Source organism: Stegostoma tigrinum, chromosome 3, assembly GCF_030684315.1.
Source record: "Stegostoma tigrinum isolate sSteTig4 chromosome 3, sSteTig4.hap1, whole genome shotgun sequence".
Classification (NCBI taxonomy): Eukaryota; Metazoa; Chordata; class Chondrichthyes; order Orectolobiformes; family Stegostomatidae; genus Stegostoma; species Stegostoma tigrinum.
The window spans coordinates 100,739,302-100,758,969 of NC_081356.1; the positions used below are offsets into that span (position 1 = coordinate 100,739,302).

At 40.3% G+C, this 19,668-nt stretch overlaps 1 protein-coding gene across 5 annotated transcripts in view; it reads right to left on the minus strand.

The window, feature by feature from the left end:
• The window catches only part of msh3 (mutS homolog 3 (E. coli)), a 270,075-nt gene that overhangs the window by 131,692 nt on the left and 118,715 nt on the right, over positions 1–19,668 (minus strand). For 4 of the 5 annotated variants that reach the window (XM_059644779.1, XM_059644778.1, XM_059644781.1 and 1 more), the window contains exons 17-19: positions 11,031–11,147; positions 7,182–7,289; positions 2,145–2,259 (exon numbers count right to left, since the gene is read on the minus strand). In XM_059644779.1, coding sequence (XP_059500762.1) covers positions 2,145–2,259; positions 7,182–7,289; positions 11,031–11,147 — 340 coding nt within the window. The remainder of the gene's footprint in view (positions 1–2,144; positions 2,260–7,181; positions 7,290–11,030; positions 11,148–19,668) is intronic. The other variant, XM_059644780.1, reaches the window with a different exon arrangement.

Sequence of the window (19,668 nt, forward strand, 5' to 3'; positions counted from 1 at the left end):
AGCAGTCATTACAGACATTTAACTTAGTCTACATACTGTGTAGTAAGTAATTACCTGTAGAACAGGGAATTAAACTCAACAAATATCTTCCTACACATCATAAGAAATTTCTACCAAAAAACTGTTTTCATGACCTCAAACAAAATGGATAGATCTCAGAGGCTACACTGTGCCATCAACTTATTTCCAACATTGTACACTGGAGCCAAAGTTATTAACGAGTAGTCAGTGATATATCAGGAAGGAGACAGTTAGTTCCATATTTTCATTCAGTAAGTGCTTTGTCCTCAGATGTATTCACTGACCTCAACGCCTCCCACTGATTTGTGTTTTTTTCTTTTAAGTAAACAGAGGTTTGATGCCATGTCTGAAAATGAAAATCAAGAATCAGAGTGCATGAGGGTTCCAAATAGCCAGAATTCTCTTCTTTCATCAAAGAAGGCAACCTGCCCAGTAGTTGTGTGCCTGGCATTGAAATGAAATTTAAAATCACAAACAGTGAACGCAGGAGCCTACAATCGCTACAGTGTGGAAGTAGGCCATTCAGCCCATTGAATCCACTCCGAGTTTCCAAAGAGCATCCCGCCCAGACCCAACCCACAACCCCATGCGCATAACCCTGCTTTCCCATGGCTAATCCACCTCACTGGAACATGTGTGGATTGTGGGAGGAAACCAGAGCACCCAGAGGAAACCTCCAGGGACACAGAGAGAATGTGCAAACTCCGCACAGACAGTCACCTGACAGTGGTATTGAACCTGGGTCCCTGGTGTTGAGGTCGCAATGCTAACCACTGAGCCACCACGCCATCCTAAGTTCAGCATTCAGAAGTTATTATTGTTCAGATGTTTCCTGGCTATATTCTCTGGGTAATTTGCTAAATATTAACAGCAGTTGGAATAAGAAATACAATGATATTATTTGTGAAGTATTATGTTCCATAAATCATCCTACATTGTAAAAGTCCTTACAAAGGGGCATAAATAAAAGCTGCAAATAGAACTGAAAAGGTGTGAAATGTTCCAGATTTTAAACATGTTCTTTGGATACAGGGATCCACCACTGTCTCAAATTAATACATTCTGTGCCTCAATATGCCTGCTGTACAATAATCCTTTAAATATCGCCACTCCACCTTTTGGCAACAATCTAATAAGTTCTGGTCTACTGAATATGTGGAATCTTTCATGCTATTTTTTTCTGAATATTTCTTTACTCAGAGTAGTAAGGGAATGGAACGCTTTGCCTGCAACAGTAGTAGTTTCGGCAACTTTAAGTACATTTAAGTCGTCATTGGATAAGCATATGGATGTACATGGAATAGTGTAGGTTAGATGGGCTTCAGACTGGTATGACAGGTCAGCACAACATCGAAGGCCAAAGGGCCTGTACTGTGCTGTAATGTTCTATGTTCTATGTTCTATGTCCATCAGTTTTCCTTTCATCTTCTCTTATCATCGGTTATAGTTTCTATGATCTATGGTCATAATTAAAAGCCTTGTCTTGGGACCAATTTACTAAAACTCTTCCATACCTTTTCAGTAACAGTCTGCTTGAAGTATACCCAGCAAGTTATCGTTAACCACAGCCTAGCCAAAGATTTGCATGAGGTTGCTTAAATTCTTTGCTTTTGCACTCCAGGTTACCATGTGTCTCCTTTAGCATACTTGTCAACCTGTCTTCCGCTTTTAAAAATCTGTGAATTTGAGCACCCACATTTCTTTGCTTGGCCACTCCGTTTGGATAGGAGTCAATTCACTGAACAGACAGATCGTTTTTAAAAGGAGGTGATGATTATTGATATCAGTACAAGCAAGTAGAACAGGCAGACCGAAAGATGCATCCCACATTCCAAATTCACATTTTTCTTTTAAGAAAAGTCATATTTTGAAAGTACATAAAACCTCTGAGGAAGTTAGGAGGGTGAATCAGGAAAGCAGGTCAAGAGTGAGCGCGCCTCTGGCTCACTTTGTCACCAACCCCAACACTTCTCATGTACACTTAGAAAATCTAGAAAAAAAATTCTAATGCAACTAGTTTAAGCCACAAGTTCTGAACAAAATTCTAAATTTTGAGGCAAAAACATCCAATCAACGTAACAGTTATCGACTTACGCCACTGAAAGATGTTAGTGAATACTCACATGAAGTTCAGTACTATTTGGAACATACTGCTCTTGTTCTCCCATAAGAACATCAATTATGGGGTGTCTACCATTCTTAATCATTATTTGTCTCTGTTCTTCCAGCACAATTGGTCTGTACAAATAACAAAATATTTGAAGTATTATTAAATAATGTAACACATCTATGCTCAACATAAAAGGTAAAAGAACTCACGTTAACAATTGTTTTTTAACTAGCGAGTTTTGAGAAGATTTGTAAGCTCAGGTTGAGGTTCTGGATGTGAGTTTGCTCGCTGAGCTGAAAGGTTCGTTTCCAGACGTTTCGTCACCATTCTAGGTAACATCATCAGTGAGCCTCCGGTGAAGCACTGGTGTTATGTCCCGCTTTCTATTTATCTGGTTAGGTTTCCTTGGGTTGGTGATGTCATTTCCTGTGTTGGAACAATGCATGGGGTGCTTGAATATTTTGGCACACAGATATTTGTGTATTTTCTCTGATGTCTTGACTTCTCCCCTATGAACTGTCTCAATGTATTTGACAACCTTCTAATGAACCTTCTCCATTTTGGTCAGTCGCATACCAGAGACTCTCAAACATCAGTGGGGATGTTTGATCGTTTGTGGCTTTGAGGACATCCTGAAAGCACTTTTGCTGCTCTCCAGGAGTCTCCTGCCATGACAGAGGTCAGAGTAGAGCACTTGCACTGGGAGCCTGATGTCAAGGAATGAAACTATACTGCCTGACCAGTGGACCAGCTTCTGATGGCAAGTTCCTTGACTCTGGGCAATTTGGCTTGGGAAAGGATGCTCTACTTGAAGGCCTTTGCTACCATTAGCTCTGAAGAATTTGCACAGATTTATGGTGCCTGCTGCAGATTGTTAAAGTCTCTTAGGCATACAGGAGTTCCAGAATCACAGCTACTCAGTAAACCAGGACCTGGCCTTAAAATTGAGATCCCTGTCCTCAAATACACTTTCCCTCAGTCGAGTGAAGGCCTAAATGGCATACAGAAGATGGAGGAATTTCAACAAGATGAGGTTGCCAAGATATGGAAAATGGTCAATATGTTCCATGTAATGTCTGCAGACCTTAATCAATTGAGTGAATGGATACTGTTGGGCTATGTGAGCTGGTTAGAAGAGGTTCTTATTTTTCAGTGAAGTCAGTATGCAACAACCATCCAATGTCAAAAGAAAAATCACATGAAGGCACCTTCCACCTGCCAAAGTGAAGCTTGGAAGCTAGACCATCAGGTCCCTCATGGACAACCCCATAGTGACAAACCCGAGCACTGTACCAACAATGTAGCTCAGGTACCCTGGTGCTTTGACACTGATATTGCCCTAAGGGAGGCACAATATGCAGAAGGCCAATTGAAGAAAGAAGATGACCATTCCACAGGGTGGACATGGCCATCAAAAATTGTTTGTCTAGCATCTCAGTGCATTTCCCAGTGGAATAATCAAGTTTCTCGTGATAACTCAGCTCATTCCAATAAAAAAAACAACATAACTATGTCATCATCACGTAGGCTCCTACACTTGAGGCAATGGGCAAGACCAACGAACGACTGGCAAGGAGGGTACAGAGAAAATATAGTGCTAATGGAGCCACTTGATGAAATGTCTAGCAAATGACCTTTATATGACCTCATAACTAACACTCAGCTGTGCCAATGAAACATACACAAGACCTCGTAGCAAACACCGACAGCTCAAAAACTGGCACTTGTTCAATAATTTATTGATCAGGCAAGGGACTGCAGAGAAATCTACATAACCCATAATGTGAAAGGTTAGATTACTTCATCCGGTTATATCTAAAGGCAACGCATTAGACTTCACAAATAATCAACTGAATAGACAGCAACATCTGCAACACAAAAATGATCTATTTATCTCTTGTTGAGAAAGCTATCCTAATCCACTCTCCCGCTCTGTTCCCCTGCTATTTCAAGTAACTAAATAATTCCTCTTAAAAGAATTTATTGATGATTTTAACACTGGCACTCAGCAGAACATTATATGTTTTAATCATGCAAGAAATTTCTGTGATGCTTTTCCATTCCAATATAACTTGTTCCTTTTTATTATTGACCAGTGGACACAATCTATTTCTACATCATAGATCCCTTCATAAATCACTTGGAAACAATGCCCATTTTAACTGCTTGATGTGGGCCCTTGTTTAGAAAGTTTGTTGATTTTTTTTGAAACCATGAAGGAGCAACATTAAAACAATTCTCTGAACATTCAATCTAGTGATTGGTTTCTCATTTGCTTTTCTGTGTTAACCTCTCACTCTGTGTATGTCTCTCTCTTCTTATGTTATAGGTATCAGCACATAGAATGTTTAAATTTTCCAACTCAAACACATGCAATAATCAGAATCGCTGCTTACTTGAAAGTAAAAACCATTTGTCCTTTTCAATAGCAAAAGATATTCAAGTTAGGAGGAAAAGCCCCATTCTTTTGTAACAGTAAGTTCAATGAAGTTTAAACAGATATTTATTCCTAATTCTAGGGCGGTCTAATAAATTGCCTGTGATATTGTCCATGTTCAGTTGATTTATACAAAAATTGGTTAAGAGATGGGAGAGAGCTTTCAAAAACCCATTCCACCTTGTCAAAATAATGAACTTCAATTAGAACTTTCAATTACCTCATCACAGACTACTGGTTGCCTACAGAGTATTCACTTTTCTTACATCTTGGCAGTTTCAATGCTAAGTGTTGATTTAATAAAACAGCGAGAGTATGTGTAAACAAGACTTAAACGACTATATAGATTATTGATGCTGCATCGGGTGTGGAAATTAAATCAATTCATTTTGTTCACATACCTTAGCAATTAAAAAGATGTAATCTTAACAATGAATAAAGCTTTAGAATATTTTCTTCAAGCTTCTCAAATAATTTAAGATCAGCCAAAGAGATTTTGTTAACAAATAAGAAAAAAAAAACCCTACTGACCCATCTCAGGAAATGTTGCTGTAAATATGCCAAGACTATAATGAAAAAAACCATTTTGCTGAAGCTTTTCATCTTACACTTATTAAGACAATGGATAAGAAATATCAATGTGAAGGGAGAAAGCATACTATTACAATAAGAGACTGCTGATTGGTTGGCATGTAGACTCTTATTGGTAGAAGCATGGGGTGCAAAGAATGTACCAGTTACCTGGTGACAGACAGGTAACTGCCAACCTTCGTTTAAATTTAAACCAAGCAAGTTTTCTCCAATTGGACAATAGGAGTGGCCTGTGGTTTAAAAACAAAATTTCGACAAAAGGCATTAAGTAACATTTTAAAAGACATTCCATTTTGTAAAGCATAATGTAGTATGCAATAATTGGATTTTTTTTAGATTTCTTTGCAATTTAATTTTGAACATTAGCAATTCCAAGAAAAATTCTACTTAAGACCATCAACTCATCATCAATTAGCAAACCAGATGGACTTCTACGGCAATGTCCTTTAGGGAAGATAACCTGCAATCCTTAACTGGTCTGAACAAGATGTGATTCCATTCGCATTCCTGGAACTTGAACACAAACTAGTATAATTTTCTGTTGAGGGTATGCTGCCCTATTACAAGTGCCTTCCTTTCCATGACACTTTAAGCTGAAATCCTAAAAGGCCTCTCATGTGGGTGTAAAGGTCAATAGCACTAGCAGCATTGACACTAGAACAAGAAACCTGAATGGATTCAAGGAACTAGACAGGCATTAAATCAACAAATGGGATAGGCGGGCTAGATGGACTAAAGGCCCTCACTGACTTAATGCTGTTGCCATGTTTGCACAACTTGTACAAGTGAACCTTTGTATATTTTGGTAACGTAAAGGACACCTGATGCTCCGAAAATGTTTTATCTAAGCAAGTGGGAAATCATAACCTCAGGATAAAGAAACAGCTTGTGAAGTTGACAAATCTTTTCAGTCAGAGAATTATGCACCTTTGCAATTCTCGCTCCCAGAGCAGTGATTACTCAGTCAATAGGTTTAATTAAGACGTGGCACTGAGGAAATCAAGGTAATAAAGAAAGTGAGCCAGTGTTCAACCATCATCTTATTGAACAAAGAAGTAGATTTAATGGATTTATCCCTTATTTTCCTAGTAGCAAACAAACGTCAATGTTATTATATTAAAAGTATACACGAAACTAAATACACAATATCTCACACACAACCATGAGGATTAGAGATGATTAAGTTTAATTTTAAGTTACTGTACACCATTACTAAATAATGCATTCCAATCCTTCAGATGTCTTTTTGAAGTAATATACTGTTAGGAAGAAACAGACATTTCATAACAGACTAAAAAATTGAAGAGGTTGGTTCAGGGTTGAGAACAGGAGGTTGTAAATTCAAACTGCACTCCAGCACAGAAACAAATTCTTCAGGCTGGCATTTCAGTAAAGCAGTGAAAATACTTTGCACTGTTGGATGTTGACTATTAGATAACATGTTAAACTAAGGTTCCATCTTTTCTCTTGGATGAAGTCAGAAGTCACATGACACCAGATTATAGTCCAATAGGTTTATGTGAAATCACAAGCTTTCAGACCGTAGCCCCTTCGTCAGGTGAAGTACTTCTGGTGTTGAGTTACTTCTGACTTTGTCCATCCCACTCCAATACCAGCACCTACAAATCATGGCTCTCTTGAATGAACATAAAAGATCCCAGTATACTAATTAAAGCAGTTCTCCTGATAGACTGACTCTCAAACAATCATAAAAATCATTTATCTCATTGCTGTGTACGGGATTTTGCAGCTTGCAAAATTAGCAGTCATATTTCTTCATTTGCAAGAACATCAGCATTTCACAAATGCTTTATTGACTACGGCGATTATCAGACGCCATGAAGTTGTGTACAGCATTGTGTAAATACAATGCTTAATTCTGAGAGCAGAGACTGCAAAGAAAAATGGGACCGAGCAATTACCACAGAGAACTACACCGGAAGTTCGAGAAGGAGATCAAAAATTAAAACTTCAACAGGAACAGCAGAAAGGGACAACAAGATTATAAAATCATTTTATTACCTCGTATACCCTCCTTGCTTAGCAACTGCTGCCAATGAAAAGATGCAATCAATGGTTGCCAGGTGACTGATTGCATTTCTTATTCCACGATAGTATTCACCAAACTGGCTGTACATCAACAGAAAGATATAGCACAAGAAAATCAGTTACCAATGAATAATGAATATTGCTTAAACAAGTTATTATCCATCCACTTTTGTATCCTAGCACAGTATTCACACTATCCTATAAAAAAAACATTGACTTTTGGAAAGAAGGACATAAAGTTTGTTAGCGTTTTGCTCAAACTTGGAGATTCAAATAAGAATTATCAATTGGACATTAATTTTCTTTGTTGAGATCAGACTTATTCAGGCTGGTTCACTTTAATCCAGTCTCCAAAATTTTCAGGGTAAGCATGTTGCAATTGTTAAAGCTGCAGTTTTTTCCAATACGATGTTCAATTTGACTCCTTCAGTGGAGAGAAACCATTTCATGTCACCATCCAAATACAAATGCTTTAGAGAGTCTGCAATCTATGTCAACAATAGTGTTTATTCATTGGGAAGACAAAGTGGGATGCAACAATTGTTGAATCCATCACAATATGGTTGCAGAATAGATAAATTTAAAAATCAATATTTGGAAGATCTCTCAGTTGTTTCCCAGTCACCCCATCTTCCCTAGTAGTTCCTCCTCAAGTTCACGTATTAATTCTCAAACATTTGAGGTACTCCACCAACTACAAGCTTCAACTGTGCAGTCATTGAATATATCACAGCATCAATATTAGGAAGCAATAAAAAGTGCAGCACCATTTTACACAAGTGAAACAAAGATAACAAGATCCCATCTTTACATCTTGGGCTTTAGCCTTGTAACAGGTAAAATAGGAGATGAGGAGTCTCCAAACTATAAAATAAAGTATGCAGAATTGAAATCATTAATCCTCTGGACATTTTCATATTAACCTATGGCTTTGAACAAAGGGATATAGATACAAACTAACAAAAATCAAGTTCTGGGTGCATATTAGGACGTATTCCTCTTAAATACAATAATTAATACATTAAACAGTAGTCTAGTTAGAATAGCAAACACAGGAATTTTGGAGTTATGCAAAAAGGCAACACAGAAGGGAAAACAGTAAATCTAGCAAACGACATATGATGGTCTTGTATATGAAATGAAGCTCTCGTACAACCAAGTTCATGTGTAAGTATTACCTTTTTAGTTTAAACTGTTTCATCCCCTCAGGGAATATAGTGTTCTGGAAGAAGGTTTTCTTTGAGGGATGTGAAATAACCTAAAATATACTTATAAATTTTTCAAGATCCTCAACAATAAATATTCGTAGCACTGCTAATACTATAGGATGAGGAATATCAAACATTCCAGTCCGAAAAAAAACTGAACATCATTTCTGTTTTATTGTAAAGAAAAAGCACATTTCATTGCATCTTTTCAGACTCCAGGAAATTTTGCAAGAATACAAACTGAAGGGGCAAAGGGCAGTTATATTGCATGAGGAGTGAGTGCTGATTGATTGACAAGCAGACATTGATTGGCAGAGGCAATGCCTTGGAGAATGTACAAATTAACAGCAATTGACAGTAAACAGCCAGGCTTTTCTCTAATTTTAAACCAACTAAGTTGGCTCTGTTAATCAGCACATTGACTTGAGAAATAAACCAAATGGCTGTCACCATGTAAACTTTGATCGTAAAAGAGGTCACATCAAAGCTATCCTGTGTGATGATGGCTACATGGTGCAGACAGTGTTTCGTTGTATATTGTGCAGTCTGATGAGTGGCAGTCAGTCTTAGTCCTGAAAGATGCCCAGTATGCTGCAGTTTAGCCTGGAAGGATATGGTATCTGAAAGGTCTGTGCAATAGGTGAAGATTTCTGTTTGATGCTGCTACTGTGCAGTGGCAACTCATGGTGTTTTCCAGCAGGATGCTGTCATCAAGCCAAAACACACACATAAAGTAGCATGGCATATGAAATTCAGTGCCAAAAAAATGCCAGGTTACGTCGGTTATACGTCCCAAAGAGTGATAGATCATATCAAACAAGCATTTGCAAATTCATTTCTCTGGGCAGAACCTTGAACTGTCAGAGACAACCTATCTGCTAAACTCCCCCAGTGATGGAATGATTTTACTCAGAGGTGTTGCTCTCATACATAAGCTCATACTGAAACGTGTAGGTCAGTCTGTTTTTAAGGATTAGATTTTTGATTGTGTGAATCATGCATTCAGATAGTTCACTGGTCGTGGAGACAACCTGGAGAAGTAATTTGACCAACAATCCATTTCTTACATTTTTCCTGAAATAACCTACCAAAAAATTGCCGACCATTTCTCTGGTGGAATAGGAATAACCAAAAATGGAGCTTAGCATATGGTATTTTTGATGTATTGTATAACCGACGAATAACGCAGTAGTTGGTAGTCAACAATAAAAATACACAGTCATGGGAATTAAAATGGTCAGATGCAATTTTGGACCAATGATGGGCAGGGACTTCAGGCAGTACCAGCTGGTTTTTGCGAAGACTTGGCACATGCTTTTGACACACCTTACATTTCCTAATAAGGATGCTATGGCTGATATCTGGCTAAAATGTTGGCTCTCTTTCAAGTTTTCCCATTCAAGGCTTATTAGGACTGATACATTTCAAAACAATTTAAGACTGTGTATTCTACTTGCAGATGAACTTGCTTACTGACTGTTGATAGGCTTCATCAGCCGATGTTTCCCAATGTTGCCACCATGTCACGTTGAAGATATTGGTCTAATAATCAATTACCTATCAGGAACTGAATAACTCCACGGATTAGCTTAATTAGAGCAGAAAAATATACAATGATTTATGAAGCAGACAGTACAGCAACCAACTGATTTATGTGGGCTGAACTTGCCAGCACAAAGCAGACCAACAGGCAGGCAGAGACCAGCACTGTACGCACGCAGCAAATGAAGTCCGTAACAATGTGAGTTTTCTTAAAGGCGAGGTCCTTTTACCACATCTTGAATGAGCACCCTGATTAGTTTTTCTGAAAAAAAAGTCACTGTCTAGGCCAGCATTTATTGCCCAGGATCTAACCATTTTATCAGGCAGTTAAGAGTCAAACAACTGCTGTGGGTCTGGAGTCACATGAAGGCCTGACCGGAGAAGGATAGCAGATTTCTTTTCCTGAAAAATATTAATTAACCAGATGTTTTTACTACAACCGGCTGTCACTATTAGACCAGACTTCTTTGAATTTGCAGACTTTTATGAAATGAAATTTCACTATCTGACATTGTAGGATTTGAACCCATGTCTCTAGAACAGTAGCCTGGGGCTTTGGAATATGAATCAATCATCATTGACAATTACCACCAAGCCAACACCTCCCCCGGGATCTTTTCTTGAATGCTGCAAATAAATTGATCACTGATAGCTCACTCTACTACTCATCTGATCATTTCTGCAACCAATTGGATATTTTTGACGATTAATTTTCAAACAAAATAATTTTCGTAATATCAAAGTAGCCATGAATATATGCTAATATTGTACATTTAAAAGGTACAACTATTCAATCTTATTTCACCTGAAATGTTAATTTCACTAGATTTCATTACAGAATTCCTTGCTTTCTAATGTTGCATAAGCATCAACAGAATATGTTCATGCTTTGGGATCACAATCTGGTCGGGCCTCCAGACCCACAACAGTGTGTTGGACTGTTAACTGCCTTCTGAAATGGTTATTTATTTTAAACTGTTGCAGATGCAGTTGATCAATGTTTTAATTTAGTTTTATGATCATATCTTCTATACCAAGCATTTTCAATTCAAACTTGATATCCATGACTTACTCCAACAATTTCTGCCACTCTGCATTGCAGTCAAGGGCAAGCTGCTCTCGAAGTTGGCACAGACGCTTATACTGCTCCACGATGAATGGGCTATGGAAACGGATGACAGCTTTTGTGCTGCAGATAAAAAGAAACAGAAGCAAGGCTATTATGAAAGTAATCGGTTCTGTCACGAGTGGAGAAAATAGGACTCGCAGAGGCTTCTTTTTGTCCTGAATTAGCCTTGAAAAGAATGAATTTTAAAAAAGAGTGCCATTACACAGCATCACTTTCCATACTGTTCATTATACTAGAAGAAGCACGTGGTAACTATGGAACACACACCTCAGGGTCCAGTGGATACTGACATGAAGAAGAAACCCAATTTAATATCAGAACTTTTCTTCCCTGTACTGAAATGAATGGGCATATTGACTAGGCTGCAAAACTGTTGCAACATTAAACATTGAGAATGCTCAATCAGCAACGCAAGTTACTTTATTTATTTTAATCAAGTTTTCATTATTGCTCAGAAAACAGCTATTTTAAAAACCCCAGTTTCCTTTTAAATGCACAATTACAGTGTCAGTAGAGGTAGAATTTGCGCACTGCTGTGCTGAGGAAAAATGCTTATCCCATCATACTACACCAAAATCACAGAATCACAGTCCTGTAATAGCCCTTAGGTACTCAGTTAGATCCATCACCCAGTTGTTTTTCTATTGCCCTGTAATGAATAAACACTTGAAGCAAATTAAATTTTCTTTTATATGTGACCAGTTGAATTTGCTTCCACCACTCTTTGGGCAGCATGTTCCAGATCAGAACAACCTGTCGCGTAAAATGCTTCCTCATGCCTTCTCTTCTTTTATCAATCAAATCTCTGTTCATGAGTTACTATCACTTCAGGCACTGGAAAGTTTATTTTTATTCATGCTATCCTCCTAATCTTTTCTGCTGAGAAAAACAATCACAGTTCCCTGGTTTCTTCACATAAATTTCTCATCCCCATTACCATTCTAGAATCCACATGCTTTTCAATAGTCTTCTCAATTTGCCATCTTGCGTCAAAGTTTTGTATATATACATTCCCAAGTTTTTCTGCTCCTAAATCACCTTTATAATTCTAGCAGTTACTTCCCATCCTCTATCTTTATTCTTCATACCAAGGTATGTCATTTCAAAAGCATCTACATTAGATTTCATCGGCCAAGTGTTAATCTATTCTGGCAGAATATGTCCAACTGAAGTCTGTTACCATTCACCACACTGCTTGACCCATTTCCAAGTCTGAGTTATCTGCAAACTTTGAAATGTCTCTTGTATGTATCTAACAATACAGAGTCATACAGCACAGAAACAGACTCTTCGCACCAATCAGTCCATGTTAAACATAATCCCAAACTAATCTAGTCCCACCTGCCTGCCCATATCCCTCCAAACCTTTCTTATTTATGTATCCATCCAAATGTCTTTTAAACTTTGTAATCATACCCACATCCACCACTTCATCAGGAAGTTCATTCCACAAGCAAACCACGTTCTGTGTAAAAAATTTGCCTCATATCTTTTTTAAATCTCTCTCCTCTCACCATAAAAATGTGCCCCCTAGTCTTGAAATCCCCGAACATAGGGAAAAAGCAACTATCAACTCTATCTCTACCTTTCATTATTTTATAAACTTCTGCCAAGTCATCTCCCAACCTCCTACGCTCAAGTGAAAGAGATCCCAACCTATCGAGTCTTTATTTGCAACTCAAACTTTCCATATCTAGCAACATCCTGGTAAATCTCTTCCGAACCCTCTCCAGCTTGATAATATCCTTCCTATAACTAGGCGACCAGAACTGGACACAGCATTCCAGAAAAGACCTCACCAATGTTCTGTATAAGCTCAACAAGACTTCCTAACTCCTATACTCAAAGGATTGAGCAATAAAGGCAAGCATGCCACCTGCAATCTGACCCCACTACCATGGATATATTAACCTCCCCACCCTTATCTGCCTTCTGGAGGGACCACGCTCTCCATGACTCCCTCGTCCGCTCCACGCTCCCCACTAGCCCCACCACACCCGGCACTTTTCCCGGCAACCGCAGGAAGTTCTACACCTACCCCTACACCTTCTCCCTTACCTCCATCCCTGGCCTTAAGAAAACCTTCCACATTAAACAGATGTTCACCTGCACATCTGCTAATGCAGCATATTTTTATCTGCTGTTCCCAATGTGGCCTCCTCTGCATCGTTTAAACTGAGCGGACGCTTGGATACCACTTTGTGCGGCACCTACACTTGGCTCATGACAAACGACAACACATCCCGAAACATCAGCTTTCCCACTCCTCTGATGCTGCCTGGTCTGCTGCGCTCATCTAACTCTACACCTTGTTATCTCAGACTCCAGCATTGGCAGATCCTACTATCTCTAAGCATGCCAAATCCCTTTTTAACTACCCTGTCTATATGTGACAGAAACTTCAAAGAATTATGTTCCTGCAACCCTGGGTCCCTCTGTCCTACAACATTACCCAAGGCCCAACCATTAATTGTCTAGGCCCTAGACTTGCTTGTTGTACCAAAATGCAATTCCTCACATTTATGTAGACTGAACACCCATTTGATCAAGATCCCTTTGTAATCTTAGAAAACCCTCTTCACTGTGTACAATATCACCAATTTTGGTATCACCTGCAAATTTACTATCGATGCCTTCCATGTTCTCATCCAAATCATTTACATAAATTACAAACAAAAGAGGACCCAGAACCGATCCCTGTGGTCACAGGTCTCCTGTCTGAAAAGCAACCCTCCATCATTGCTCTCTGTCTCCTGCATTTAAGCCAATTACGTATCCAATTGACAAGCTCACCCGGAATCCCATGTGACCTTTTCACCTCTGGTCATAAGACAAGAGGAACAGAATTCGGCTATTTGGCCCATCGAGTCTTCTCTGCCATTCCATCATGCCCGACATGTTTCTCAATACCCACTCTCTTAACACTTGATCCCCTTACTAATCAAGAACCTATCGATAAGAACCAAAAGAACCGCAGTTGCTGTAAATCAGGAACAAAAACAAAGTTCTGGAAAAGCTCAGCAGGTCTGGCAGCATCTGTGAAGGAGAAATCAGAGTTAACGTTTCGGGTCAGGTCACCCTTCCTCAGATCTGATGGTGGCTGGGAAAACATCAGTTGACATGCAGAAAATAGGGAGGTGGGTGGGGTAGGGAGTAAGCGATAGGATAGAGCCCAAAAAGAGTGAAAGACAGTTGGACAGACAAAGGAGTTGCTAACGATCAGGTTGGGAGGGTGAATAGTTGTTAGTGGGGACTGTTAGTGACTAACAGCAGGGGGTGTGTATTGGCAAGCTTTTAGAACCTATAAATCTCTGTCTTAAATACACTCAATGACAATGAGGTCCATACATGAACTACCCTCCGGTTGAACAAATTCTTTCGCATCTCAGTTCTAAAGGGTCATCCCTTCACCCCGATGCTGTGTCCTTGGGTCCTAGCCTCTCCTAGTGGAAACATCTCGTCCATGTCTACTTTCTCTTCCAAACTCCAATCAAATATAGGCCCAGCATCCTGAACTGTTCATCATATGACAAGTCATTCATCCATGAGATCATTCCCGTAAACTTCCTCTGGAATGCCTCTAACGCCAGCACATGAGTCCTAAGATTATAGGGTCCAAAACTGGGACTCCTAAGTCCCTTTGTGCTTCAGATTTCCAAAGTCTTTCACCATTTATAAAATAGTCTACACCTCTGTTCCTCCTCCCAAAGTGTATATCCTCACACTTCCCAATATCTTATTGTATCTGCTGCTTCTTTGTCCATCCTCCTAGCCTGCCCAAGTCCATCTGCAGCCTCCCTGGCTCCTCAACAAGATCTGTCCCTCCACTTTTCTTTGTGTCATGTGCAAACATAGCAGCAATGCCCTCAGTTCCTTCATCTAGATCATTAATGTATAACATGAATAATTGTGGTCCCAACGACCCCTGGAGAACTCCCACGAGATCCCAGCTGCCACCCTGAAAAGGTTGCCTTTATCCCCACTAAGTCTTCTGCCAATCAGCCAATTCTCTTTCCATGTCAGTACCTCACCCTTAAAAGGCTCTTAATCCTGTTTAACAGCCTCTTGTGCAGCATCTTGTCAAAGACCTTCTAGAAATCCAAACAGATCATGTTCATTGGCTGTCCTTTGTCTAACTTACTCATTACCTCCTCAAAGAATTCTAATGATCTTTCAGCCATGCCTACCCCTTGTCAAATTTGTGCTGAGGCTGCCTTATTTTCCCATGCACTTCAAAGTACTCTGCATTCTCATCCTTACCAATGGACTCTAAAATCTTACCAAAGGCTGAGGTTAGGCTAACTGGCCTATAGTTTCCAACTTCAGCCTCCCTCCCTTCTTAAACAGGGGTGAACATCAGGCATTTTCCAGTCCTCTGGGACCCTCCTGGACTCCAGTGGTTCCTGAAAGATCACCATTAATACCTTCACAATCGCCTCTGCTATCACCTTCAGAGCTCTAGGGTGCAGGCCATTTGGTCCAGCTGATTTATCCACCTGCAGATCTTTCAGCTTCCCCAGTACCTCCTCCTCAATGTCGGCCACTATACTCAGCTCTGATCCTGGCTCTCTTAAAAAATGTTGCAGGCTGCTATTATCTTTCAACGATGCAAAGTGTCTATTCAGTTCCTCTGTCATTCTTTGTTTCCCATTAAAATATCTCCAACCTCATTTTCCAGCAGTTCAAAGTCCATTTTCACCTCTCTCTTACCTTTTAGTTATCTAAACAAAATCTCTCTTGCAATTTTCTTTTATATTACTAGCTAGCTTACTCCCATATTTCATCTTTTCCCTCTTAGTGCTTTGAGTTGTCCTAAAGGCTTCCTACTCCTCTGGCTTGCCATTAATCTTGGCCACATTGTATGTTTTCTCTTTTGCTTTTAGCTGTCCCTGACTTTCCTTCTCAGTCACGGTTACCACGTCCTCCCCTTAGTATGTTTCTTCTTCCATGCGATGAATTTCTGCTGTGCCTCCCGAATAACCCCAGATAATTGTACCATCACCGCCCCACTGTCTTAGCTGCTTGGCTCTCCTTCCAATGAACTCTGGCCAGCTCCTCCCTTGTGTCTTTTGTAGCTACCTTCAGTCAACTGTGATACTGTTACGTCTGATTCAATGTTCTCCATTTCAAACTGCAGGGTGAATTCTATCATATTATGGTCATTGCCTATAGGAGTTCCTTCATACAAAGCTCCCTGTGGGACATAGCTCCTTACCTCAATGTTAAGTTTTTTAAAACAACAAAATATTCTTTTATTACAGAAATATTTGATTCACTTCAACCAGGCATAGATACATCCGCATTATAATTCACAATAAAAGACCTGGTCTTTTATAGAGAGCAAAGTATCATAATTTGCAAATTATAATTCTGTTCAAATATAGTATGTCTGATATTATAAATTCCTGAAAATGAATGTTTTCTTCCCAAAATGCAATAATCTATTAAATATACATACAGCGACATAATAATAATTTTCAGTTTCCCTATATTTAAGTGACACCTGATTTAAAGTATCAGTAGGTAGTCTCTATGTTTTAACCAGCAGGGGCTCACTACGAGATAAAGAAGTTGTTTGTTTAATGCAACAATACTGAATTGAGTAATCAAAAGATCTGTTTGGCTTGCTATCGTGAAGCACTTATCTCTCACTAGAGATGCTATTATCTGCGGAAAGCAGTGAATCGAATTGATGGCAAGTGATGTACCCGGTTCTTCACAGGATTTATGTATGAACAATTGATTGTTTCCTGATGAAAAGCACCACTGTACCAATTTCCCATGTTTACCATAAAATTGCACAAAAGAATATTTGGTTTGAACAAAACACAATGATCTGCAGTTTCTGGAATTCTGAAACAAAGAGAGAATGCTAAAAACACTTAGCTCAGTCACCACTGTGAAGAGAAAAGATTAATGTCTTCAATATGGAAATTTTGTATTGATTTGAATAAGCAAATATTCCACATGTAATGATTTTGACAACCTGCTGTACCAGAATCGAGGTTTGCAAGAACTTTAGAAGGGTAATCACTGTGACAAAGCCAGAATTTCTTTTCTTCATTCATTCATGGATATGGATTTTCCTGGCTGGACCAGCATTCATTGCTCATCCCTAGTTGATGGGGAGCTGCCATCCTTAAGTAGTGCAGCCCATTACATGTAGATAGACCCACAATGCCGTTATGGTCTAAGTTCCAGGATTTTGAATCAATGGCACTAAAGGAACAGCAATAAAATTCCACATCAAGATGGTGAGTAGCTTAAAAGGAGAACTCTGAAAGCAGCGGTATTCCCATATATGTGCTGCTGTTCACCTTCTAGATGGCAGGGATCGTTAGTTTGCAATGTTTCCAAGGTGCTTGGTGAATTTCTGCAGTGCATCTTGTAGGTAATACACACTGCTGCTACTCAGCATCAGTGGTGGAGGGAGGGACTGTTTGTGCATGAGGTGCCAGGCAAACAGGTTGCTTTGTCCTGGGTAATATCAAGCTTCTCAAAGTTTAAATGGAGCTGTACGTCTCCAGGCAAGTGGGGTGTATTCCATTCATTCATGACTTGTACATTGTCGAGTGGGGAGCCTTTGCAGAGTCAGGTGGTGAGTTACTGCAGGATGTCCTAGCATCTAATCTTCCCTTGTAGCCAAGGCATTGATTTGGCTAATCCAGTTTAGTTCCTGGTCAATAATAACCCTAGGATAGTGACAGTGGGGAAATCAGAGATGGTAACACCACTGAATGTCAAGAAGCAATAGTTAGATTCTCTCGTTGGAATTGATCATTGCCTGGCACTTGTGTGTTACTATTACTTGCCACCCGTCAGCCCAAACCTAGATACTATGCAGGCCTTGTCCACTCCACACTCCCCTCCAACCCCACCACACCCGGCACCTTCCCCCACAACTGCAGGAAGTGCTACACCTGCCCCCACACCTCCTCCCTCACCCCCATCCCAGGCCCCAGGATGACCTTCCATATCAAACAGACGTTCACCTGCACATCTGCCAATGTGGTATATTGTATCCATTGCACCTGGTGTGGCTTCCTCTACATTGGGGAAACCAAGCGGTCGTTTGGGGACCGCTTTGCAGAACACCTCCGCTCGGTTCGCAATAAACAACTGCACCTCCCAGTCACGAACCATTTCAACTCCCCCTCCCATTCCTCAGACGACATGTCCATCATGGGCCTCCTGCAGTGCCACAATGATGCCACCCGAAGGTTGCAGGAACAGCAACTCATATTCCGCTTGGGAACCCTGCAGCCCAATGGTATCAATGTGGACTTCACAAGCTTCAAAATCTCACCTTCCCCCACCGCATCCCAAAACCAGTCCAGTTCTTCCCCTCCCCCCACTGCATCACAAAACCAGCCCAGTTCATCCCCTCCCCCACTGCATCCCAAAACCAGCGCAGCCTGTCTCTGCCTCCCTAACCTGTTCTTCCTCTCACTCATCCCTTCCTCCCATCTCAAGCTGCACCTCCATTTCCTACCTACCACCTCATCCCGCCTCCTTGATCTGTCCATCTTCCCTGGACTGACCTATCCCCTCCCTACCTCCCCACCTATATGCTCCTCTCTACCTATCTTCTTTTCTCTCCATCTTCGGTCCGCCTCCCCCTCTCTCCCTATTTATTCCAGTTCCCTCTCCCCATCCCCCTCTCTGATGAAGGGTCTAGGCCCGAAACGTCAGCTTTTGTGCTCCTGAGATGCTGCTTGGCCTGCTGTGTTCATCCAGCTCCACACTTTGTTATTTTGGATTCTCCAGCATCTGCAGTTCCCATGATCACTCTACTATCCAGGTCTTGCTGCATTTGAAAATGAACTGCTTTAGTATATGTAGAGGCATAAATGACACTGAACGTTGTACAATTCGTGAACATTCACACTTCTGAACTTATAGTGGAGGAAAGGTAAATGAAGCAGCTAAAGATGGTTGGTTCTAGGACAACACCCACAGGGATTCCTGCAGGGATGTCCTGGAGCTGAGGTGATGTGGAGATGCCAGTGTTGGACTGGAGTGGAGAAGGTCAGAAATCACATAACACCAGGTTATAGTCCAACAGGTTTATTTAAAACCACCAGATTTCAGAGGTCTGCTCCTGCATCAGCTGAAGTGACCTGATAAAGGAGCAACGTTTCAAAAGCCTGTTGTGACTTTAAATAAATCTGTTAGACTATAACTTGGTGTCACATGAGCCTCGAGCAAACAGAACCATCTTCCGATGTGCCAGGTATGACTCCAACCTGCACAGAGGTTTTTGAGCTCCTAGATTCCACATTCTGCCCAATGCAGCTTTGATGTCAAGGGCTGTAACTCCACTTCACCTCTGGAATTCAGCACCTTTGTCCATATCTAAACCATGGCTGTAAAGAGATCAGACACTGAGGTACCCTGTCTGAACCGAAACCAAGCAACACTGAGCAAGTGCTGCTTAAAGCACTTATTGATGACTGCTTCCATCACTTGAAACAGTTGAAAGCACATAGAAAGGACCCACAAACAGTAATGACCGATAATCTGTTTCAGTGACATTAGTTAAGAGATATATATTGATTAATTCTCCAAAGCATCTATCGCT